The 26,828-nt window shown below is 24.4% G+C and overlaps 1 protein-coding gene across 11 annotated transcripts; it reads left to right on the plus strand.

Annotated features, from left to right (window-relative positions):
• The first annotated feature begins 94 nt into the window (after window positions 1–94).
• Window positions 95–25,821, plus strand: LOC114126031 (phosphatidylinositol-binding clathrin assembly protein LAP). Of its 11 annotated transcripts, XM_050206505.1 has the most exons (19): window positions 96–393; window positions 451–555; window positions 661–863; window positions 12,760–12,902; window positions 12,964–13,039; window positions 13,177–13,197; window positions 13,364–13,466; window positions 13,596–13,804; window positions 14,428–14,576; window positions 14,648–14,739; window positions 19,985–20,135; window positions 20,219–20,329; window positions 20,385–20,628; window positions 20,712–20,990; window positions 21,418–21,523; window positions 21,591–21,702; window positions 21,946–21,999; window positions 23,788–23,908; window positions 24,027–25,821. In XM_050206505.1, the coding sequence occupies exons 3-18, from the start codon at window positions 734–736 to the stop codon at window positions 23,905–23,907; spliced, it is 2,100 nt and encodes a 699-aa protein (XP_050062462.1). In that variant the 5' UTR covers window positions 96–393; window positions 451–555; window positions 661–733; the 3' UTR covers window position 23,908; window positions 24,027–25,821. The 11 variants fall into 11 exon arrangements, with proteins under 11 accessions (XP_027845694.2, XP_027845696.2, XP_027845697.2 ...); XM_050206500.1 differs by having other exon boundaries at window positions 96–555; window positions 657–863; XM_050206502.1 differs by having other exon boundaries at window positions 96–555.
• The last annotated feature ends 1,007 nt before the right edge of the window (window positions 25,822–26,828 follow it).

The following is a 26,828-nucleotide window of genomic DNA, read 5'->3' on the forward strand; positions in this document are numbered from 1 at the left end:
CCCTGCTTGCGCATGCGCAGACGGTTTCGAAATATTTTCGCGCCTGCGAACGGGTGCGAAACCCCACCTCTCCTCCGAAAGTCCGAACAGTGAACACTGAACAGTTCTACAGTCGCAGTGACCCGTGACTCGTGACTCGTGAGTTACGAAATTGCGAACAGGATTCTATCTCGGCACCCCCCCGTATAAAGTTTTTCATTTTATCCTGTCCTTCCGTGCACGTCGGCCAGTGGGGAACTGGGGAAACGACGAATAATTCAAACATTCGCGTTGCACAAAAACAACGACCTAACCACCACCAAGTATAATATAATCTCGTCTACAGATGACGAGGTGGCTGCGATCTACCGGCAAAACAAATCTGACGACGGTCTTATTGAACCGTGATAAGTAGTGCGTGTGCGTGTGTGTACTGTGTTTTTTCATCGCTGTCATTATTATTATTATCAGGAACGTCGGCGACAGGCTACTGGCTGGCAGACTGAGACGGCAGTCCATCACACTTGACGTTAGCTAAAAATTAGGATTCGTTTCTCTCCTCAACGACGCGTTAAGGTTTGGATAAAAAATCGCTTACGTGCAAAATCGTTCGTATATCCGTTTCCAAGCGATCGATCACAATTTTTTTTCGATTCGACTCATTAAAACCCACCTAGGTAGGCAGTTTATCTGACGGTTAAACAACAGAGAGAGAGATAACCGCGCAGCACTTATACTCGAAGAATCGTTCGCGATGGCCGGCCAAACAATACAAGATAGGCTATTGGCTGCTCGACACAGTTTAGCTGGACAAGGTTTGGCCAAGTCCGTATGCAAGGCCACTACCGAAGAGCTGATCGGACCAAAAAAGAAACACTTGGATTGTGAGTGCATACTTATTATTTATAATAATCATCAACGTAAACGTAAACTATAATTCGAAATAGAAAATCATTTGTAATTTTCACGGTTGAGAGCAAATGTGCAATACAACTTAAATTATACCTACCTATTTTTATGAAAGATAGATAGGTACAGATATACAGTGTAATAGCCAATAAGTAGGTGTTGTAGTTATGATTGCAACTTTCGAGCACCATGTTTTATTTAAAAATAATTTTCAAATCTATATTAGATAAATAATTTAACTGATAAAGTATTGAAGGAAAAGTGTTAAATAATATTTAATATCTAATATTTTTGGCAAATAATTGGTACGAAAGTAATAGGGTGTTAAGAATATTGTAATCTGTAAAAACACTAGGTTATTGTTTATGTTGTAGGTATGCATCATTTGATCTAATCGTTAAAATAAGTTGGTTTACCTATTCTGGTTTAAAACAATATACCTACTTTATATAATAAAAAAATAGTTGAAATATTCATAATTTAATTCAAATGACTATTTCAGAAAATTTCAATAGGTACCCTTATCTTGATAATAATTAGTTTATGTGAAAGATAAATAAGCATCATAAGTTTTTCCAATATATGGGTAGTTAAATAGGCTATGTTATTTGTTAGAGAAACTAAACATTAAACTTCTATTTACTAAACAAATAGGTACTAATTTTTTTAAACAATAGGTAATGTATAGGAACATAATATAGGATTTATTTAAATTTAGCTACCTATTTAAATAAATAATAGGTATATCTGTTAGTAGGTAGGTATCTATCCATGTTTATCTTTTAGTTCTTTTTACAATAACATAATCTAGGTACCTCATTCGAATCTAAGTAAAAATCAATTATATAATTATCTGTTATTTTAATTTTTATTAGGTAGGTACATATCTATTAAATTATTTTGATTCTATACTTTTTATTTAAGTCAGGTGTATTATTCTGCTAAAAATCTTTTAAGTTAATTTTCTTTTGACAAAAGTTTCATATATTTTACTTTACATTTTAACCATGATATAACTTAAATGCCTATTTAGGTACATGTGTGTTGTTTAATTTATTCTAACCGAGATTTTAACATAACTAAAGTATTTTTTTTCATGTATAGAGCAAAAAACAGTTGTAGGTGTTTTTAGTACTTAGACGATACTAATAATAGTTCAACTATAATTATTGGTTTTAAATCTAAATTTCTCTGTAAATAATTATCGATATTTTTTTCTGAATTAATCATTTTATTTTTTATAGATTATTGTCATTATTATTCATTAATATCTGTTACAAAAAAATAAAAAACAGAAAAGTACCAATTGATAACTATCATATTTATATTACCTATCTAGGTACCCAGTAGTAGTTTTTTTCAACGTTTTTAAGAATTATATTTATTATGTATAGATTTAATTTGGATTAACCTATTTTTATTTTTTAGTCTGGTATAAATACACTGTTAAGGTACACTGCTAGCTTAATACTAGATAATTTTTGAAATGGTCAGAAAGATAATATGAAGTGTTAATTTTATAAAAAAATATTTAATTTTGTTTTCTAGTGAAATTATGGCTTAAAGTATAGTTTACCTATTAGTTTAAATTTACTTAAAAGTTCTTGTTTAATATTTATTCTATTGATTGTTCCAAAAAAAAGTACAATGAGTTTGCTTGGTTTACACCTAAATCATTTATTTGGGTTTCTAGTGCTAAATGTATTAGTGTTAAATACTAAAAATCATTAAAATTAGAAATCAAAATTAAGTAGATTGTTCAGGGAAAATTAAATATTTCATATTACACACAGGTTATTCCTTAAAACTTTTTCAATTAGTTATATTATAACACTGATGTATTATACTACTGAATAAATTAATAAATCAACATTTATTGATATTGAAGAATAAAATATTTTTCAAGTTTTTGGTTAACTAGTACTTTTTATTAAGGTCTTTTAAAAAAGAATTATTCAAGTTATTTGCGTTTTGGATGCAAGTTGTTGAATGATATTATTTACTATAAAGTATCTACCTATATTAATATGATGCATCTAATTCTATTTCTTATTAAATATTAAACATTAAATCACAATTTTGGTTAACCAAAAATAAAGTTAAAGATTTAAAAAAAATTACTTTTTTAATTTATGTTTTGATGATTATACTACAAATAGGCTATTAACAAATATTCAGTTTATAGTGCATGTCGAAAATGATGATATTGTAGCCAACATGCTTACCTGATGAATAACTAAATTAACTATTATACTAAAAGTATAGTTATGAATTTGTTTTTAATTTAAATCAGCCTTCAATTTCTAAATCATCCATATCATATTATGTTATAATATTTAACATTAATTGAGAAAAACAGTTAACTTATCGGTTAGAAAACCAATCCACGTGAGAAGAACTATTCAAGTATATTTTTAATTTCTTATACATTTTTGCAGTCATTGTTATTAGTTGTTAATCATAATAATAATAATAATAGGTAGGTATCTTCTTGGCTATTCGCTCTTATTTATTGTTTTATTAGTGGCTAACATTTTGTTAATACAAACAAAATAATCGAAATTAAAGTTTGTATAGAATGTTAATGTTTATGGTTATTAGAAAATCCGCATTTTTTGTTTAACTCCTATCACTTTTACAATTTGTGTATCTATATACAATTTCTGTCTAGACTAATAGCATATTGGTTAGTAAGCATTTTGTAATACATTATTATTTTAAAAATGTTAAACACTAACATTTATTCATCTAATTGTTTGTTGGGTTGGTCATAATTTTCATATTTATGTAAAAGATTATGAATAGTAGACATTAATAATTACAAATATGCTTTTTAATTTTGACTATTAGTCCAAGTATAGATTTATATACTTATTCCTTAGACATAACTTAATACAGTCGAGTTTCAATAACTTGAAAACCTCGATAACTTTTTTGTTCCTATGGAATTCCTATACACAATGCAATATTTGTAACTCCAAAAATTTAAAATACAAAAGTCAAATTAATTTTTACCTCCCTTAAAATTCGAGTGATTTAGACTCGACTGAACAAGATTTTACTATCATTATAGATTGCTATTATAGCTATTATAATAGAAGTAGGCTAACTATGATACAAGTACATTTTAAGGTGAATTTCACTTCTGGATTTCAACACTACCCTTAGACATGTAGTTATTTAACAAAGTATTAAATACCAAAATATTTTGATCCTTAAAAATTCATGAATTCATTGATATTTAAGTGATTTTGTCTGTATTAAAGCTTATGATATACATGTTTTCAATAAGTTTATACATTTATATTAATTAAAAACTAAACTGAAAATTCAAGAAAATGAATAATTTAATAGATAATAATATAAATACACGGAGTTATACATATCTAGAGGGCAAAACTAAATAGCTTAACAAACTACTAAAAATATCTATTATTATTATTTTTAAATTAAATTAATATATGTGTCAACATCAAGGGTTAGGTTATTATCACCAGATCTATTTTATAATTTGTAAATACTTATTGTTTGAAGTATACCTACATTACTGTAAGTCTTATTTATATTTAGAATACAAGTATAATATAGTATTTTGAAAATTGTTGTATCATAAATTAATTTCAGAATTAATTATAAGGGTTATAAATCAAAGTGATTTCATAAATTGTTTTATGTAAGGTAGGAATTATTTATACTGGTCCTCATTGATTTGAGTTTGCTGTGGAATGGCATGCTATTGGGTCATGTATATTAGGTTAATTTACTTGTAATAATTAAAATTTTTAATTACAAATACAAAATGATAAACTAAACATTCCTAGATATGCATTAAAAGAAAAAAATATTGTGTCTATAAATTACTTAGGTATACAGTATTAGGTACCTTTATGGTATTAATAAAATAATAATCAGAATTATAACCTTATATTGTATTTTTTAATAAAAACTTGATTTAATAAAATATAATTAATTACACACATCACAAACTTATAAAATGCAATCATTCAACTTCATCACAGAACAAAATAGATAATTATTTTTTTTTAAATTATACCTATTTTTTGTTGAAATAAAAAATGTGAAGTTTTGTAGTGTATTTAGATTAAATAACACAGGTGTACCTACATGTGTAATGATTGTAATAATAATATTTTGGCTTATAGTTACAAATATACAAACAACTGACATTCTATAATGGTGATTTTCTTATTTATAAGACTTACAACAGTTAAGAGGACGGCAAAATCTATTTAATTTCTGTATGCTTAATACCATAGTGAATTTTCTTAATTATCAATATTTCATGTAAAAATGTTATCTAATGAACCTTGCAAGTTAGGTTAGGCTTTTTAATATCTTAATTTCAAACCAAATTATAAACATTTTAAAATGCATAAACAATTTAAAATTGTCGACCTGTTTGTTTTTATATTTGATAATCGATTCCCAATTTATTAATTATTTTTAAACAGATTATAAAATATTTTATTAGACACAATCTGAACCATTATCTGAACTTACCATATTATAATACATTGGAAATGCAGAAGACAACAGGCTTATCAGTGTATAATAAATTACTGTTTCTATCTTTCTAGTTTTTTTCTCAGGGTGATATTATTATTATAATATAAAATAAAATAGGCATTTTTGGGGGCTACGCTCCCTTGATATTATAGTATAAATAAATGTTTCTCAATCTTTGTATTATGGTGATACACTATTCATATTTTGAGGTACACAATAAAAAAATAAAAATATTAATTTTAGTTGGTAATGTAAAAATATAAAATTAAAAAGAATAAATAATGATAAATTTCGATAATAAATTACTAATTTTTAATCATCATTAAAGTTATAACCAATACCTATTAATTTTTGTAAATTATTGTGTATTAAAAATAAAATAAATATATTGTAGATGTCATAAAATTGTATTCAAAATATTAACTGGTTCCTATCCAAGCGCTGATCTCTTTCGTCAGCTGATAAAATGCATTGTTTTGCCGATCGCGTTTTTAATTTAAATTTTATTCAAGATACTCCCCCCCCCCCGTAAATATGATCTGGATCCTCGCCTATTCCTATTATATAGAAAATCCAAAATTAGTCCACAATGAACCTGTTTTCAAAAAGGTATACTGCAATTAGGCAATTTGCCACTATATTTTAATAAAATAATAAATATTATTTATATATACATATAATTTGGTTCATCTCTGTAACTTATATGAAACCCTTTACTCGTAAGCTGTAGCAATGTATACTTTATTGAAATAAATTAATTTATTAGCCAATGATATATTATAATTATCACCTTCGACGATAATATTGTAGGTTGTCATCAAATAAACGAATAAAAATAGCCAAAAGCGTAATCCTTAAATAATATCGTGATATTAAAAATAACTATTTACGGTCTATGTTAAATGTAGTAATAATATTATGGGTAATATTACGAGTAAAATTAGCTTTTTAAATAAATGCGATAGAATTCATAATTTATCTCTTAATTTATAATAATGCCCAAGAAAAAAAAAATGATTGATTTTTAATAATTATAAATATTTGTTTGCTTATCGTGAGCTTATGTTAGAAAACGCGTTTGCGATGTACGCAGAAATATTCCGTATCATTTTATTTATCTATAGTTAATAAATATTATAAATTTGTAGCTCAAACTCCGATTACCTACTTTTTGAAAATATATATTTCATTAATAGTATATTATTTAAAAAAAAAACAGGTAAATAAAATGTGATTCAAATACCCTTATAGTCGGGCGGGAAGTGATTTTTACCTGTACAGTAAAGGTAAAACCTGCACCTACTAATGTCAGTACACGGTGTACTGAGTACAGTACTACAGTACAGTAGGCAGTGTCGCCGTAGCCCTTAAAACAATATATAACTAAATACCTAAGCAATATAACTATTTGAAAGTGAAAGAAAATTGTGTCTTACTCAGCACGAAAAATATAATCGGTACCTACATTACTTTTACATTATATTATAATAACTTAAAGATTAAAAAGTACTTAATTGATTTAAAATGATTAATTTTTATTTTAAACCAGGTGTAATGACTTTTTTTTGGAGGGGGGGAGGATTGTGGATCTGCGGATGTTTGGGCACCGCAGATCCCAAATACTAATTGCCCTATGTATTAGTATTTTACTCATTCTTATATAAATACGAGTATTTATATTTGAACTGCACTGCACAATAAGTGAAATTAATTTTATTAGACCTGACGACATGTTTTGAGCTATATTTTTAAGTTCAGTTTATAGTTTATCTGTAATACACCGGAATTATATGAATTTCATCGGGTCAATAATGATTTTGGACATCCACCGAAAAATCACCCAAAAATATGCCTCAGACCGGTGATTATAGTACAGTTGTTAAATTTAAATATTTTTTCCTAATAAATATATAAAAATGTATTTGCTAGTACCATACGTATATTTTTTAATTTATGTACTATGTAGTATTCTTGGTAGTATTTATGTATTAACAAAAATTTTTACATTTGTTTTTTTATTGTAATAAAGGATAATCGTGCCTGTTAGCCGTTCATAGTAACTCAAGTATATTAACGTCAATTTTAACTAGGTCATCGATTGTGAAGGGGAGAAAATAGAAAATACATGACCTTAGAAATATTGAATTTCTATTTCCCAGTAGGAAATTTTATTAGTTAAAATGTAACTTGGCTACAGATACATACTCGGATATATATTTGTATAATCTTGTTTATCCCAAAACTAACAAGTATCAATCCTGAATCCAACATGAACTTCTTTGATGAATATAACCTTCGATTTCAGCTAAATGTGTTTTTGTTAATATAATGATGACCCTATAATAATATTGATCCTAAATTTTGACCGTTTTAAATTTGACTTTTCACCTCAGCTTGATTGATATAATTAGGTATGTGGTACCAAATAATGTTTATAATTTGTATTATTGTACAATTTTACTTAATTTGATAGGTTTATCAATTATAGTGGTATCCGCCCATGATGAAAACCATTCATGTTGTGCTGTTTTTAGTAAAATAATAAAAATAAATACAAATTAAGTTTAACATGTGAAAGATAATCCAAATACTGATTAAATATTTAAACAATCATTAGCAGATTTAATTTATAGAAAAATTAAAATATCATGTAAAAGTTTTATGTATATTTCAATTAAATATTTTAAGCTTACTTTATAGTATAGATTCATCATTACAATAATTTATGACGTACTTATTTTAATTTTAAATATTTAATTTTAAGTTTTAAAATGTTCTTTATACATTCTTTTAATCAAAAATCATATCATGTTATCCTATATTGTTGAACAATCGTATTTTTAAGTGTTTAATCACTTCTTTAATCCACTTAGGAATAACGTTACTAAAATAGTGCTGTATATTTATATAAATTATTATGGTCAAGCGTTCTAATGGTAGATACATTTAATTACTAGCTCACAATTTGCGAACAAATTAAATTTTTTGTAGTATGTTCTATAAAAACGATTGAAAAGTATTAAGTTTTTTTAATGCTATCATCATTAAATTTTTAATCTTATATTATTTAAATTTTAAAATAATATACTACTGACTTTTTCAAACAAAATCTAGTCTGTTAACTTGTATATAATTTTTAAATTATTACAATAAAATAATTATTTGATTATATTTTTTATTTAGTTTTTTTTCTTTGCAAAATTACACATACCATAAGAATTTGTTCAAAAATATAATCTACCATTAAAATTGCGTTTTTACTTTTTTTACATCTGTGTAGTCACCTTTATAGCCTAAACATATACTTTATTGTTAGTACCTACATGCGATGATATTATAATCATTGATCACTAACTGTTGTTAATTAAATACAATTTTAAATATTTTTTTCGTTAATGCTTGAATTATTTAATAATTACTACTTCCTAATTTTTAAATCATAATGTTATAAAAATTTATTTTTAGATTTTTTTCATTATAATTAAAATTTCATACTTTAAGGTTTTAAATGAAGGTTGTACACGAAACATTAGAATTATTGTTATTTTCATTAACTCATATCGACATGACGACATTAGCTCTATCCAAAACTATACTTTTATAATTTATCATTGCTCATTTATCTCTTCTGTCGAAATGAACGAACAGACTAATGTCCCACACCCAGTTTCTGTATCCTGTCTGTCTGATTTGTACTCTAATAAGTAATAAATAATAATACAATATATTATTTAGTATACAAACACATATTTTAAACTTTATTATTTGATAAATATTGAAATTAAATAAAATTCAGTGGTATACATCATATTATATGTTATACTTGTGCTATATAAATGGTGTAAATTGGTTAGTGTTTGTAGGGAGAAGGGATGATTTTTTGAAAATTAATATTACTGTGCAAAGTACGTATATATAAATATAAATATAATAATATATTATATAATATAATTTAAATATAAAATAACAAGATATTAAATTATACAATTATAACAACAATGACAGTAAAGGAGAAATATAAAATACTAATATAAGTATTTTAATTGTGATCATATAGTCGCATACTTGCATACCGTATTGTAGTTAACTATAGGTAATCTATATTTTATATTTTACCTATATTATAAAGGTAAATACTATTTACATTACAACACAGCACTTTATTATCTTTATTTTTGTATCTAAAATAGTCTATGCTATGAAGTAATATTATCTTGGTTATTACTTATTATAGTTATTAATAGCCAATTAGCTAGTATATGAATTTGTTTTTTTGTGCTTTACGTCCAAATTACGAAATACCCAATTCAGTCAATATACTCAACATTGGTGTTTATAGACCTAATTATTTTTAGGTGTATAGGGTGGAGATAAATAATTATTGAAGAACTTAATTCATCCAAACATTTTAGGGCGGAGGTATACCCATTTAAAATTACACCCGAAATCAAAATATTGTCAAAACCCGAAATTAAATACCCAATAGATACTATAATTAAAAATTTAAAAATTGTATTATTTCAAAACTAAAAGATATTATGTTTATTATTCTATTAATATTTAATAAATATACATTTAAAACAGTAACACCAGGGATTGCAAATCCATGGCACTCGAAAAGATTTTGAGGGCACGCAAAAAATTTAAATATTTTTTATACATATTAATTTATATACATGTATATAGTATATTTTTTATATTAATCTATTAAGTATTAATTATACAATAAGATTATGGTATTTTTTTCTTTTAATATAGAAATAGTTTAATTTATAATATTTTTCATGGCATGTTCGAAAAAAAAGATCATTTTTGGCTCGTAGGCCGTAGCGTTAAAATAATTTGCCATCTGACCTATACCATAGATAATAATATTTTATATATTATATTTGTAATATTTGTAGTCTATGGTAAAATTATCAAATTAGTACAAAAATCTAATGATTGTATACAATTTTAATACAAAATAATACTACACGTGTTTTCTAAATACTTTATATTCGAGTTTAAATTTAGATAATATATTGATTTCCTAAATATTCAAACAGGTTTTCAATATCTGATTTTTTTTTTGACAACCTGATAACTATACTTAATTTTATTGTGTTGGTTACAAAGTCCTGGTTTTTTTTTGTATTTATTATTTCTATAAAGTCTGGTGTATAGTGTATACTAAAGTAGTATTATGCTAAGGATAAGGCCGAACCCCGTATGACCGTAGTAACCGTATGTTACCAATATTAGAGTATAAAACCCATAACCGATAAAATATTATATTAGCTAGAATTGACTATAATTAAAATATATAAATACTAGTTGCTGATTATAAATTTATAACTTCTTTTAATTCCAATCTAAATGGTTACTTAAAAAGTTTTAATAAACTATTTAGATTTTAATACAATATAAAATAAGAATAACAAATAAAAAATAAAAATGGCAAGTGGGTACGGTAGGTGTCGAGAGGGTCACTATACAATCGTTGTGACGATGTGATAAATTATAATTCATTGATGTATCATTGATGAATACGAAAAAGGATACAGAGACAGTCAGTATAATCACTAATTACTAAATATATTTTGTGTTACGCTTTTTGATATTTCTATTAGAAAAACTTGCGGTAGTCTGAAATAATTTTTGTCGAAGACATAGCATTTAAAAATATTCTGTGTTTAAAATATAATAATATACGTATACGTATACGTATATTCTCATGAATGGTGATGTTTTAAACTATAACAAAATAATGAATAACCGTAATTCATCATACTAGTTCAAATACCATGTGATTTTGTTAAAATTTGAACTTGAAATGCTTGATAAAATAAATTGTGATGATGTATTATTAATATTTTTACATAGGCATTATCTGTAAGAACAATTTTTATGGGATCTCGTATGAAATTTTCAAGTATCCTTACCCAGCGAATAAATATCGACATTTATAAAACAAAATAACTAAAAAGAATATAAGAAATTTCAAGTATCAATAAATAAGTCAAAAAGAGTGAATATTTTGAAAACTATATTATGTATTTATAATGATCATATAATTATTTGGTGAAAATTTTTGCTACAGTTATTCATTTATGAGTTGCATCAAAACAAAAATATTAAATAAATTTAGTTGAATATCGCATTTGCGTAAAAATTTCAGTTTATCTTATATGTTTTGTTTATTTTTCCTGATTTTTTTTTTGAAAAATACTTGGAATTTTTAATTTTAACTTCTTTTAAAAAAAAATTAGACACAATTTTCTATCTGAAAACATCATTCTCAACTATGAAAATCGAAGCAATTTTTTCGGTTATTTATCTTGTATACATCATACATAATCAAAACTGTCAAAACACCTCGTAAAACGCATTATTGTAAAATAAATGTATTATACATCTATCACAAACCATTGTTTGTATAATTATAGAAAATTGTCCAAACATATCTGTTGTCTGTTATAATATGTTTATGGTATCATATTATATACCTGCATGATGTATATCTATATAATATATTTTATTTATAAGTAATTAGTTATAATAGTTATATTAATATTGCTATTTGCTGCTGAGAGAACGTCGCATCCGCATGTGTTGTGTCCGTTTTACACACTTACGACATTGTAAATTTTCGTTCACACTTTCAATAGCGTGTCTTTATTTTTGAATGTTTTGATATTAGGACGACCTATTATCAAACTTTTAGGTAAGAACATTTTCTGTGTTCTCTTGTTGGTTTTGTACGATATTTTAATTTGTAAGTGAATTATGATAATTTTAAAATATTTAATATTTTTCACTCATAACTCACTAATTTAAATATAAATTTACTCGAAAATTTATTATGTCGTACGTTTATAAGACGGAAACAACACATGCGGTTGCGATATCCCCTTAAACTTAAAGGAAATATTATTAGGTTCATTGAGTAATATCTAGAATCCCATTTTTTAAATTTTATGATTACATATACCTACAATGAATATTATCAATTATATGACAAAAAACGATATTTTTATATTGTATTATGATTATTTAAAAGAGAAAGAAAGACATCAAGGGTATCATGAAACTGAAATAAAATAAATATTAACTTAATTTTTCATTCACAAAATTGTTATGGCTTGCATTTGGTATACCTATTGTGTTAGTGGATTTGATATTTTTTCAATATCGATACCAGTAATATTAATTATTTACTTATCGTTAATTACCTTATACACTAATGAGTGTTATAGTTTGTAACAGCTTTATAATATAATTTTAATACGCACAATTATAACTAAGGCCGTGATTTTAATGCCCTAAAAAACCATCGACTAACATGATTATTTATTATTTCAGACTTGATACATTGTACTAATGAACCAAACGTGTCAATTCCTCAACTTGCCAATCTATTAATTGAACGGTCACAAAATGCCAGTTGGGTAGTAGTATTTAAATCATTAATCACAGTTCATCATTTAATGTGTTATGGGAACGAGGTTAGTATACAAATTCTTGTATTATTTCATCATAGTTTTTTAATATTTTATGTATATTTAGAGATTTACACAATATTTGGCATCCAGTAATAGTTCCTTTCAACTTAGCAATTTTTTGGATAAAAGCAGTTTACAAGGTGAATAATTATAAATTATGTTAGTAATGTTAAATTTTTAGGCATAATATTATAATATATAAAATATTAATGATAAAATTGAAGAAAAATTAGTATTAAAAATATGCTTGTTTTATTTTTATGCTTGGTACATTTAGGACCTGTCGGAGTACGATCTGGTAAGAATAACAATTTAACAAATTAAGTTAATTAAAAAAAAAAAATCTTGTAAAAAAAATAAAATAAATTTAAGTAGGTATTTATTGTTTATAATTTTTTAAATATAAGTAATATTTTATTATATAATTAGTTCAAAATGTTTATACTTATTTTTTTATTTTTTAGGTTATGATATGTCACCATTTATTCGACGTTATTCAAAATACTTAAATGAAAAAGCTTTATCTTACCGTACTGTGGCATTTGATTTTTGTAAAGTTAAAAGAAGGTATTAATATAAAACTAATAAAACAATTATCATTAACAAATTATTATAATAAAATGTTTTATATTATGCTCTTGTAATTTAATCTAATTGTTTAATTATTTTTATTGAATACTGTTCATTTAATTTTAGCAAAGAAGATGGAGTACTACGCACCATGAATTCAGAAAAACTATTAAAAACATTACCAGTTTTACAATCACAACTTGATGCATTACTTGAATTTGATTGTTCTGCTGCTGATCTTACAAATGGTGTTATTAACATGGCATTCATGTTGTTATTTCGTGATCTGATCCGATTGTTTGCTGGTTATAATGATAGCATCATTAACCTTTTAGGTATTTATATGACGATAAATTAATTTAAAACAGTGTTGGGCATTTAACTACAAAAGTCTAAATATTTAAAATTTAGAAATGAATATAAAATTTCTTGCCAAACTGTTTGAAAAGACTGTGTTTTGGAACAAAATCATGCAGCTAGATGTGGAAAAATGGAAGGGAATTAAAATTGGTTGTTGGTTTGGTACTCTTAATAGTATTATTTAACTGAATTACCTAATAATTACAAATAGAAGGGTTCCTTTACAAATTTATATTTTTTTAAATTTTATTTGTAACATTCTAAAAATTGTAATAATACCAATTACTTTTTTACCAATGATAATTATTTATTTGTATAACTTTCAAACCTCCAATATTACGTAGTAATATCCCAATCCAAAGTGCTATGTAATGAATTCAATTAAACTTAGTTTTTTAGATGCTTTTCTAGGTAGGCTTTGTGTATATGTAATTATATAAACATAAAACATTTTAGTGTTTTTATTAATTAGTAATTGCATAAACCAAACATAGTTTGTGCTCATCACTGTTTCAAATAGCTAGATAAATGTAATATCGTTATTTATTTATACTTTATATTTGTATATTAAACACAAATATGTTGTTTTTTTTCTCAGAAAAATATTTTGATATGAATAAAAAGCAATGCCGGGATGCTTTGGACTTGTACAAAAAGTTTCTTATTAGGATGGATCGTGTAGGCGAATTTCTCAAAGTGGCAGAAAATGTTGGAATCGACAAGGGTGAAATCCCTGATCTGACTAAAGTATGTTAAATTCAATCATTTGATTGTTATTAAATATTATTTATATAATTAAATTACTTGTATATTTTTAGGCTCCGAGTAGCTTATTGGATGCGTTAGAACAACATTTAGCTTCTATTGAAGGCAAAAAATCTGCAGCTAACACTCCCACACAAGCAACAAGGTATGTAAAGAATTGTTTTTCTTACTATTTATTTTTTATGTGACTAATGAATGTGATATGGAATATTATGAGGATGTCATACTCTCATTTTTTGTTTTATTCCGTCTTAATACTCATACCATAATCTCTCATTCAGAATAATCTATTTTGCTATGTTATTTTTAATATGTAAATGAATTTTATTATTACCAGTTTGTATGAAAAAATACCATACTTACTTGTTAGTTCTTTTAATACTTAAATATAAATATACTTTACTCTAGTTTAGCAAGTTATTAGCAATTTAGTGTTTAATTGTTTTTATTAATTTAAAACATAAAAAAAACTTATGATATATTAATAAGATTTAGTTAAATTGATTATTCTGAATTTTAGATTTGCAATGCTGTGTGTTTGTAAGACTGTTACAAAGACTACACATGAGCTTATGATTTTAAAGTTTCCTAATATATTTTATTTAAAGATACATTTAAATTTCATATTCTTTAACCATTTAATAAAAGTATTATGATAATATGTTAAAACCTTATTATTTCATAATTTCTTATTTTTTATGAAAATGTGTCATAAATTATTTTGTTAACTATTAACTATTATATTATTCTGTATCATATTTATTTTAATTCACTAATAATAAATAACTTGTATCTTTTGGAATTTCAACTACTTTATATTTTTATAAAAATTATTAATTTTGGTTTAATTGTAAATCATATTTAATGTTACCATAAAGTAATATTATGTAGTATGTTACAATCATTTGTGCGTAAATAAAAACATACTTTATGGTCGTATTAACATTTGGTATAAATGTATAATAAAATAAGTTATTTAGCTATAAGATTTGAATCATAAATGGAACCATTTATCGTAAAACACTCACTATTTCTAAAAATTATTAACTTCTTGAACAAATTTTTAAAATATGTTATGTTTCATATTATACATAATTTTTCTGATTTTGATAACCAAATAATAAGAAATAAGAAATTAATGCTTCAATGTTATAGTAATTAGATTGCCTTTAGCAACCGGTGAACTATATAATTACATTATCAGACTAATTTTATGTTAAAATGCCTACTTCTACATTACCATATCAACTAAATAAATAATACTCACAAAAACTGGATACATTTTTCATTTGTACTTGACAACCAATGATAAATTATGTTATCACAGTAGCCTCTTCTTGATAATTTTTTTTTGTCATGATTAAAAAAATCAAAATTTTTATATAAATTTAAATTGTAAAACAAAGTTTTTAAATAATTTATTTTACTATTAATATTGATATACTTTTTTAATGAAACATATTTAAATTTTTTTTTCAAAATAGAATATTTTTTGAATTAGGTACTATGGTGTTTAAAAATCAAACAAATTATAAGCTAATTGTCAATAATTTTATTTTATGGATTGAAATACTCAAATCAATATTTTCATTAATATTTGTTTATTCTGAAATATTGAGTGTCTTATATCAAATGAATCATTCCATTAATACATTTACAAATATATTTCATGAATATTTTTTCTTACTACATATTTTTTATATCACTTTTCCTTAATATAAATTTTAAAATTAAAAATATATGAGATCCTTTCCATTACAATTTTTCAAAATCCTCAAATTATCCTTTTATTATTTTATGTGCGTGTTGTTGTTTAGTTTGACCTAATTATATAAATTTTATCCAATTGTACTTATTAATTATAGTTAAATATTATTTAGAAAATTGTGTTTGAATGTGATTTAAGTAGGTAGTTCTTTACTTAATAATTGACTGTTTGTTAGAAATTTTTATCTTATAAAAATTATTCACATTATTTGAAAAACAACATTAATTTATGTATTTTTGAATCAAGTTTGTTTTATTTTTAGTTGAAATTCAAAATTGTAATAATATAATATAAAAATAAATAATAAAATCATACTAGGTGTATTTTAATTTTCAAATGTTGCCAATTAATTTAAAAAAATAACAACTATCTAATATTTTATTGGCAAAATACAAATAAATATATTTTAAAACCAATGTTTTATTAAATTAAATTTAATAATAATAATTTAATAATTTATTATTTAATTAAATATGATATTATTTAACTCTAATGTTACAATAATACTAGTAAATAATTTTTATTGAGTAGGTATTTTCAAATAGAAATTGTTTTTGTGCAATATCATTATAATAGCCATAAATTTATTATTTAAAATATGTTATACATTACATGTAGTTAATACCTTAATTATTTGGTTAATTCTGTATAATAATTAGAATCACCTATTTTTTTCTTATCTTACATTATGTTAATGTTACCATAAATATCGGAATTTAGCCATTTCAATAAATACTAATTTGGTTAAACAATATAGTTATTGCCTAGACAGGGATGGCAAATTATTTCAATGTCAAAAATTACCTTTTTTTTCAATCTTACCATGAAAAATATTATATAATATTGTATACTATATTATATAAAAAAAAAATATCTCCTGACAACAAAAAAAGAATGAGCGAAATCGGTCCAGGCGTTGTTGAGTTATGCGCTTACAACACTTTTGCGATTTTTATATTATAGATATATATGTAATAAAAATATTTTAATGTTTTGCGTGCCCTCAAAATTATTTTCTCGTGCATCCTCAGGTGTGTCATGGATTCGCCATCCTTGGTCTAGAGAATAGTCAAAATTGATAATATTTTATTTATTTTCATAAGTTAAACTACTAAAAAAATTTGGATTAGTATGTAGAACACATCTATTGAAACTTTCAAAATAAAAAAAAAATAATCATAAAATAGATATTTAGTTTATTTTTGGATGACTGTTCTTACAACTCATTATCTGTTTGTTCATAAGAAAAATTATTGTAATAATTTGCACATGACCCCTTTCTACTACTTAATAAGTGCTTATTTAACTTAAAATCTATTTGATGAGTAATTGAATTAGAAAATACCAATAAATTACATTGATTAAATGTATCATTTAATTACAAAAAGATATACTGATTACCAATAAAGACAAGTGACTTCTGGAAATATAGATTTCGCCTAGTCTTTGTACCTACATTGCTGGAATTTGGACATTTATAGTGACTTATATAAAACAAATCAAAATTTACTAATTTATGTATTATATTTAAGTTAAATTGAATAGATATTATAAAATTTAGTTGTTTAACATTATCACTTATAAAGATTATTTTGTGTTTCTTGCAATTAATGAATACTGTTATTATATAGTACTTATATGTATTATATTATTTTTACTTTGCTTTCCCTTAGAGTACTACCTACCTATTAGTTAGTTTCATATTGGTGCACCTGTTGATGTTTCAATACAATGTATATATAATCTTTATACAATTTAAATATTCATTAAAAGTTGTCAATTATCGTTTGTCCATTTTAGATTTTGTATACAAATATAAAAAGTATTGAAGTTTTTGTTTTAATTTTTAATTTTTCATGTTCACTAGTGAAGAAAAAATTATCTAAATTTATCGAAATATTATTTGAATAACATAGGAATAGAAATTTACACTTCTATGCTTCCAATTATTAATTTGCATGCATAAAAACAGATTTATATATTTTAAACTAAACTTTAAAAAGGTAATAAATTATGTTAAATGTTGTGAAAATTTTCTTACTGCTGTATAAAATTAAACAAGTTTTCATCAAATGATTTATACATTTTCAGACAGAATATAATATGTTTTTAGTTCTTGGTACTTTACTACTAATGGCCACCTGTATAGCAAATTCTTGGTGAGGTAGATACTTGAGATACTTCCTTATAATCTAGAAAAAGAAAAAAATGTTCTTAAAACTATTAATTACAAAACTTACAACACATTAAATCATATTAATTATGCTAAACGAATGATTGAGATTGATTTGATAACAATTATTTAAATCAGAATATTATACCAATTTCCCTTTGATGAAATGTTGCAATTTATTAACTGATTAAAGAACTAATGTACACCTAAGGCAATATTTTTCTGCCTTATTTTATCATAATATATTTTATATCTTTAATGAATTGTTCCTTTTGATGAACTAAGACAACAATTTACTACAAATGAAAATGATATATTTAAAAATGTATAACTGTTTTCCTTCTCTATTATTATAAATGTGAAATTGTGTTAAACATGCCTCTCCCAATGAGCTGCTACTGTGGAACTGTATGTTACACTATTAAAACTAGTTTATTTACCTATATTTTATTATTGGTTTTTAATTTGCTTAGTACACAATAGTCACTTTATACATAGACATTAGATACACATGTTATGTTAATAAATAATAGTATAAATATATTAATCAATAATTTAAATTAACAAAATTCTAATAAAAATTTATAAAACAAAAGCAAAAAATAAATGATTTGTTTATTATATTTCCTTTGAATACCAATAGGATTACATAACTTTGGTATTAATTAATCATTTATATTTATACCATTAAAAACTGTAAAAATGATTTGTTAATAATCTATACTTTTGTTTGTAGACAACACTTTATGTTACCTTAGGGTGGCCATATGTCCCTTTTAAAGCAATTCTGTTATTTTTTTAAGAAAAATGTCCCATGACCTAATGGGACAAATTTTGTCCTGTTTTTAATAAATTGTCCCATTCTAATCCCATTGTCTCTAAACAAAAATAAAATGTAAGGGAAGTATGAAATTTGTACACTAGACCATATTTATGCAATTTTATATAGAAACTAATATTATAACGATGAGCATATCAACACTTTTTGAAATTTCGTATTTTATTTATTTATATAAATCCACAGTCTAACACTTTCTTTAGTGATTTTAATGAAATATAATACAAGCCTTTTAGGAATTGTGTAATTTTGCTTATAGGGTTCATGTTCAAAGTTCAACTTCATATAATATTATTTTACTCTTTAGCTTATCAAACAATACACTTTGTTTAACAGATAAATAGGTCATTATCATAAAAAATATAAAAGGGTGAAATAATTTTTCACAGTCTAAAGTCATTATTGTTTCTTTTGTTTTTTTGTATAAATATGGTCACCCTATGTTATCTACTTATAACTAAGTTTCTTTAAATAGCTAAAACTTTTTTAGAAATAAGTAATTGTAGTGTTTGCATTTTTTTTATTTTATGGTTGTCTTTTTTATTTGAATTTTGTATTTTATTTTGTTTTTATTTTCCATTTCCTATCCTATCCTTGACATAATCATATAGCACTCATCGGACAGATGTAAAGACTGGTGTATCTGCCCTTTCTTCTACTAGCAGCTCTTTTGGAACAATTGCCCAGCAAGCGGATGGAGTTGAGGAGTCATTGAAGCAAGCTGTTTTGGCTGAAGAAGAAGCTGTTTTAAATCAATATAAGGTAATATAGTGTTATTTCGTTATTATTATTCAATAGTCTTTTTTTTAAAACTATTTTTTATAATTATTATCTTATCTTCCCAGGCCAAAGTCAACAGCCCTGTAAATGGTACAATTGCTTCGGTCAACAATCCATTTTTAGTTTCATCTGAGCCTATTGTTGACTTATTTTCATGTCCAGCCCCGGTTACACAGGTATTACATCAGATATTTTTAAGTGAGTAATTAATTTAACTTTTACCTTTTTTAGGTGTCAACTAAAGCGTCAGATGATTTACTTCAATTAAGTAATCCATTTGCTGACATGTTTTCAAATCCTATGACAGGATCACAATCAAATACTTCAAATGATATATCTTCTCCTCTTGCCAACAACTGGATGAGCAATGGATTTAATACAAATACTACCAATGCATTCGTTGATGATAAATCATTTACATCTGTTTTTGGTCAACCTGAATCTAACCAATCATGTCCTGCTCCCACTGCTACAGGTAAATTAATAATTCTAAGTATAAAACATTTGAATAGAAGATTATGTTTATAAAAAATTCCCTGAGTGTATATGTCTTTCAAGCTGCGTGTTCTGGGACATCTTTTATCTCCTCAAATGTTTTTTCTGATTCAAATGTTTTTGAATCAAGTCCTTCATCTGTTGAAAAATCACAGTCCAGAAAATCTAGTGGGGCATCAATACCTCCACCAAGACCTCCTCCACCTTCTACTACTCTTCCGTCATCTAATCCTGATCCTAATCCGGTTTTGGATTTGGCCGCAGATATTTTCCTTGCTGAAAGTGTTCCTCCACCTATATATGGATCTCCTGGCAAAACTGATATGGCCGCAATTGCTTCAGGTATACAATATAATATGATATTGTATTCAGACATATATGTATCGGCCTTCTATGTTGTGTGAATTATGATTTTCTTGATTTCCGGGTAGTTTTTTATTTCAAAGGCAGGCACTCAATTACTGCCCTGTAGCACATTATTTTAATTTATTTAATGCTTTTGCAAGAATACAAGTTATAGGCTTAACATGTTGTAAGGCCGTACATGAACAAATTTCAGTGGTTTTTTTTTAAATATTTATATTTAATGCTATATTATATAAGTGGCATGGGCATTATTGTAATTTATTGTTATTATTATTATTTTTAGCTATTAATATGATTTTTCAGTATTCAGTTGCCATTATTATCATATTTTATTTGCTTAAATGATTTGGTTTTTTTGATAAAATATTTTGTAATTAATTTTATTATTGTTATTTAATTTTAGGTGCACCTGATTCAGGTAATAAGAAGGTATTAACTGGAGATTTAGATAGCAGTTTAGCATCGTTAGCAGAAAATCTTACTATCAATAAAGTTACTCAACCGCCACCGTAAGTAATTATTTTATATTTATTCTATAAAAATGATTTTATTAATTTGGGATTTCTTTTTTTTAAGTGTTCAATGGAACTCTCCTAAAAATACTCCAAAACCTGGAAATGGTCAACCAGGAATGGGTTGGAGCCCTCAGCCTATGGCCGCTACAACTGGTGCAAATTATCGACCAATGGTATGTACTATATAGTAAATTTTGATTAATGTTTACAATATAAAATTAAAAAATTATTTGTTTGAGTTGTAGTAGACAGCTTAAAAAAATCTATTTTTATTGATTGAATTGTTTCTATGTAATATACCTATGCTTGTATTTTGGTATTTTCTTTTGTATACATTTTATTTTGCATGTTTTTATTTATGTACATACATTTTTATTATTATTTTATTTTTTTGCTTGCTGTATATTGGTTTATAGGGTCAAGGAATGATGTCCAACCCTTCACCATTTGTATCAACTTATGGTCCAATGGTAAGTCATATTCACTTGTAAAATTGCTTTAAAATAAACTTGCATCGAATATACTTATTATAATATTTAAATCAATTTCAATTTTCAATATAACATTGAACAAGAATTTATGGATATGGTCTATGTTTAGCTCTAATAAAATGTTATGTGTATTTAACATATTTTAAATTACTTGTTTTCTTTTACTGTTAAATACTTAAAATTAAAAATTAATATGTTTATATTTTATACCAAAGATGGTTAATATGCAACTCGTTAGCCACATAATTTATATTTTTGATTTTTTATAAGTAAATAATAAAAAAAAGAATAGAATCCGGCTTGCAAGAATTAAAAGTTAAAAATCTGTCCCATTAGTAAATTATAATTGCTCATCTCTGCTTTATTTCAGTGGCAGCATGTACCACTATATTTATGCTATTTTAATTACTTGTTTAGTTAAAATAATTTTAAAAATGAATTATATAAAACTTTGAGTCTCAATTAAATATTTTTGTCCCTCTGTTGCTTATATTTTTGAATTGGTATAATTAAATACCTATCTAATTTTATACATGCAACTTGAAAATCCCATTTATTATTTATCTAAATAACCTATTATTCGAAAATTGCTTCTTTATTAGTCAGCATGTTTAAATGAATTTATCAATAATTACGTAGTTTTTTTTTATGATTTTTTGTTTAAAATTTAAAGGTAATTTCATACCAAAATATTTGATTTTGTAAAAAGTTTGTTTTTAATTTTAGTAGCTTTGCTATTTTGGCTATCATTGCACATTCACTTTCTGCATAGAATGCATTTTTTTTTTGTCACTGATATAATATAATTTATTGAAACTTTCCGTGTACATTTGTTATGTAAATAAATATCTATATGAAATTTATATAAGCTTATCATGTTGTAATGAATATTTTTAACTTGCTGTTAAGTATAATACTTTTATTGCTATTCTGGTTATATTTACCAATTCTCATTATTTTATATGCTTAAATTTAATTCTTAAGCACATGGTAATAAAGTATATTGAGGGGGCTAAAGTTCCATTATAAATTATTTAATTATATAATATAATATTCACCAAAAGTTCAATATAATAAACACAATTTACTTTAACACGTTGACTGCCACATGACTGCCGGCGGTCATTCAATTGGTATTTGTTATATGCCAAGCATATTTTTCAATGTATTTCAAATTTGTATACCTCAAATATTTGGAAAAAATAAAAAAAATAGAAAAATAAAAATTGAAAAAAAAAATGCGAGAAAAAAACGTATATCAGAACAATTGTAATGATTCCTGCTACGCCATGGTCCTTATTTTAGTGCATTATTAAAGCGCCATAGAAAAGTTAATAATGTAAAACCAAATTCATATGTGGTCGCCGGCGGCCATGTGGCAGTCAACCTGTTAAACAAAATAAACAGCAATAATTCAGGAGGGGAACTAATATTGACACTAGAAGGAAGGTTAAGCTACCAAAGCCTAAATTTACTTCTTGTGTATCTGTGGCCTATGTATAGCCCAGATGGGTTTACCTTTTCCTCTATCTGTATTATTAATCTAATTAATCTAATTAATTATTAAAGTAACTTATATATTTTTATATTTATTACTGAATAGAATCATCATTGTTCAAATGTTAATATTCATATATACTCCTAAATTAATTTATTTGTTGATTATAAGAATTATTTATTATTTAATAAACAAAACAAAAAAAAAAAAAACTATGAGTTATAATTTGTGTATACTTTTTATTACATACATTTGTGTTATATCTTAAGGGTGTACAACCCAGCTGTATTGGTGGTAGTGCAGTAGGTGGTGGTAATCTTGGAATGACTGGACCTTCCAGTACTCAGACCTCTCAACCACAGCCTGTCTTAGATCCTTTTGGTTTATAAGGTAAATTACTTATTATGTTCTGTATATATATATAAAAAAAAAAAAAAAAAAATCATGTGAATTAATCTAACAAACAAATTAGGTATTAGTATATTATATTCATTATTATTTGTTCTAGGAAATAAACTGGGACTGAAAAGCAAAATGTACAGTTTTTATTGTGTACACATTATAAAGGGTTCATATAATAACTATCATCGTTGCAACAACCCTCGTGCCATAATTTCAAACTCTAAATTGGCAAAATGAATATAATTTCAGGTATTACTGTTATTTAGTTAAAGAATCTATTATTTATACTTATATTGTGAAAGTATAAAAATAAAAAAAATGCCCAAAATAATTTCTGCCTATTTTAGCCTAAATTATTTTAAAATAAACATAAAGTATTATATTTAGATTATTACGTAAAAATAGCCAAGCTCTAGTTTAGAGATAAGAAAAGTGTGTTCTATGAAAAATAGATTGTTCCTTTAGGAATAAAGTAACAGTTTTAGCTTACGATCTTGTTAAGTTTTTTAACTTAATATTAAGTGCAATATAAAATAAAATTTTATTTAAATTATATCCTATTCGTTTACCTCATGAATATCTATTAATTTACAAATACAGAAACTATATATTATGTATTTTATGATGAATAATATTATTTTATGTAATAATAATATAATATTAAATATTAAATAGACAATATATTGTTAATCCATTTAAAAGTTATATAGCTATATAATTATTTAATACTATGACACTCTCTATCAGATATACTTATAATATATTATAATTAAGGTAGGTACTGTGCATTAATTATAATATGGTATAACTGTAATATATTTATATTTAATCAATTAAAAATAAATACTCCCATGTCTATAAAATACAATATTTAGTATATTACATGTTATATAATATAAATTATAATTATTGAAAAACTTGTATCAAATTTAAATAGGTATATGATATTTACCCTGTTTATAGTATACTAATGTACAGTATTCTGTTTAAACAAAATCATATCTAAATTGTTGCAAAAATATGTAATTATACATTAGTTACCCAATTTATTATTTATAAGTTAAATACTTAAATTAAATACACTATTTGGATACGATTTTGAGTAAACATCTTAGAATTGCTAAACAAACATCAAAAATGATGTATTGGGAATTCTGTAATAACTTAGTGGAATATAAATATATTTATATTTTTTTTTTCAAAAGTAACATAACCCCTTATATTTATGTAGAAACATAATTCTTATATTCAATTTTTATTTACTTAAAATAATTATGAATAACCTTTATCATTATAATTTATTTAATTTTAAATTACTTATGTTGATTATAAATGTCTGTTCTATCAAATTCATCACTATGGTTTTATTTTAATTGAAAATAATTAAATATTGTAAAATTATGAAATTAACAATTATTGTTTATGGTATATTACATGAATTTTATTAGGTATAATTTTGTTTTATTATCATTTTTTTGTTTGTATTCTTTCAACTTTATGTTACCTTCCATTTAGAAATTCAGTCCATTTTTATAAGTATATGTTTTTTATTATTACGGATTTATTGTGATGTTATTTTAACAGAAATATTGTTAGTATATTATATTTTTGGCATCACCTTTAGTTAATTTTTTTTTTATTATTTGCATGTGATATATAATTTATGAATTTTGTATATTTATGTTACTTAACTTATTTATTGTAAAATGGCTTTGGTTTTGTTAAAGTTAAAATTAATTTTTACTCTGGAGTTAATTCTAATAAACATTCCAAAATAAAATTAATAACATAATATAATTTATAAATTATAATATTATCATTATATCATTATAATTATTATTGTAATTAGTGTATTGACATGTAGATACACAAAATATATTATTATTATTATTATTATTATATATGAGCCTTTAATTTAAAAAGTATAATATATCATTTATTGTACCTTTATCTCTTTAAAATACAAATGTTTTTGAAATCTTTATTTTATTTCTATAAAAAAGGATCAATGTTGGATAGTGAATACAAGAAGTAATATCAGAAAAACAGATTTTCTAAATTGTTGTGAATTATGAATAACTATTCTTAGTTTTATTTATTGTGTAATAATTACTATTAAGTAGTAATACTGTAATTCCTTGTTATCCTCGAAGGTCATGTTCCAGAAAAGTTGCTTAGATAACATAATCGGCAATAACAAAACCATAAAGCAATGTAAAAAGGAGGTTAGGTTTTATTTAAGTAGAATAAAGTGAATATTTTTATTTATTAACTACTTTTTATTTACATTATTAATTAATTATACAAGAAATATTAATCTAGCTATCTAGGATTATATTAGGAAGTGATATGTGATATGTGATATGTGTTTAATAAACAGTCTGTTTATTTTTTATTCTCCATGTCTCTTGCAAACATTTTCGTATGACACCAGTAATTCTTAAATTGCTCTTTTAAAACTCAACATTACTTCAGTTAGTGGGTCTATTTTAAAAATTTGTTTGGTCAGTTGGTTAGCCAAAAAAAAAGCCTCAATAATTGTAAGAGAAACTTGGCTTCATAGTTTCTTTCCTCTTCTCCTTTCATGTAAGCTCCTAATCATGGTCCACATAATTTTCTTCTACGTTGTCTATTTATCTCATCAAAACTTTTTATGTTCTGAGGAATTATTTTGATTTGATTCAAAGTAGATATGGTGCCCAGCTCTTCATTGACAAACACTACTTCCGTAGTTCCGTCCATACTTTTGTCAACATATCACTTAATGTCTAAAATTGAATTTCATCAAGTGATTTATTGATATTGACTAGACATATAGTAAATAGCAGTAATGTTATAATTTTTTCAATCATGTGTGATGGTAAGTTCGGAATCTTCTCCCATATTATTTTAATAAGCGTTGAAAATT

This window comes from Aphis gossypii, chromosome 1, assembly GCF_020184175.1.
Source record: "Aphis gossypii isolate Hap1 chromosome 1, ASM2018417v2, whole genome shotgun sequence".
In the NCBI taxonomy this organism is placed as follows: Eukaryota; Metazoa; Arthropoda; class Insecta; order Hemiptera; family Aphididae; genus Aphis; species Aphis gossypii.

Coding starts and splice junctions, on each gene's coding strand:
- LOC114126031 (XM_050206500.1), top strand. CDS start 734: ATGGCCGGCCAAACAATACAAGATAGGCTATTGGCTGCTCGACACAGT. Junction 12,903..12,963: donor TAATGTGTTATGGGAACGAG/GTTAGTATACAA, acceptor ATGTATATTTAG/AGATTTACACAATATTTGGC. Junction 22,000..23,787: donor TATCAACTTATGGTCCAATG/GTAAGTCATATT, acceptor TTATATCTTAAG/GGTGTACAACCCAGCTGTAT.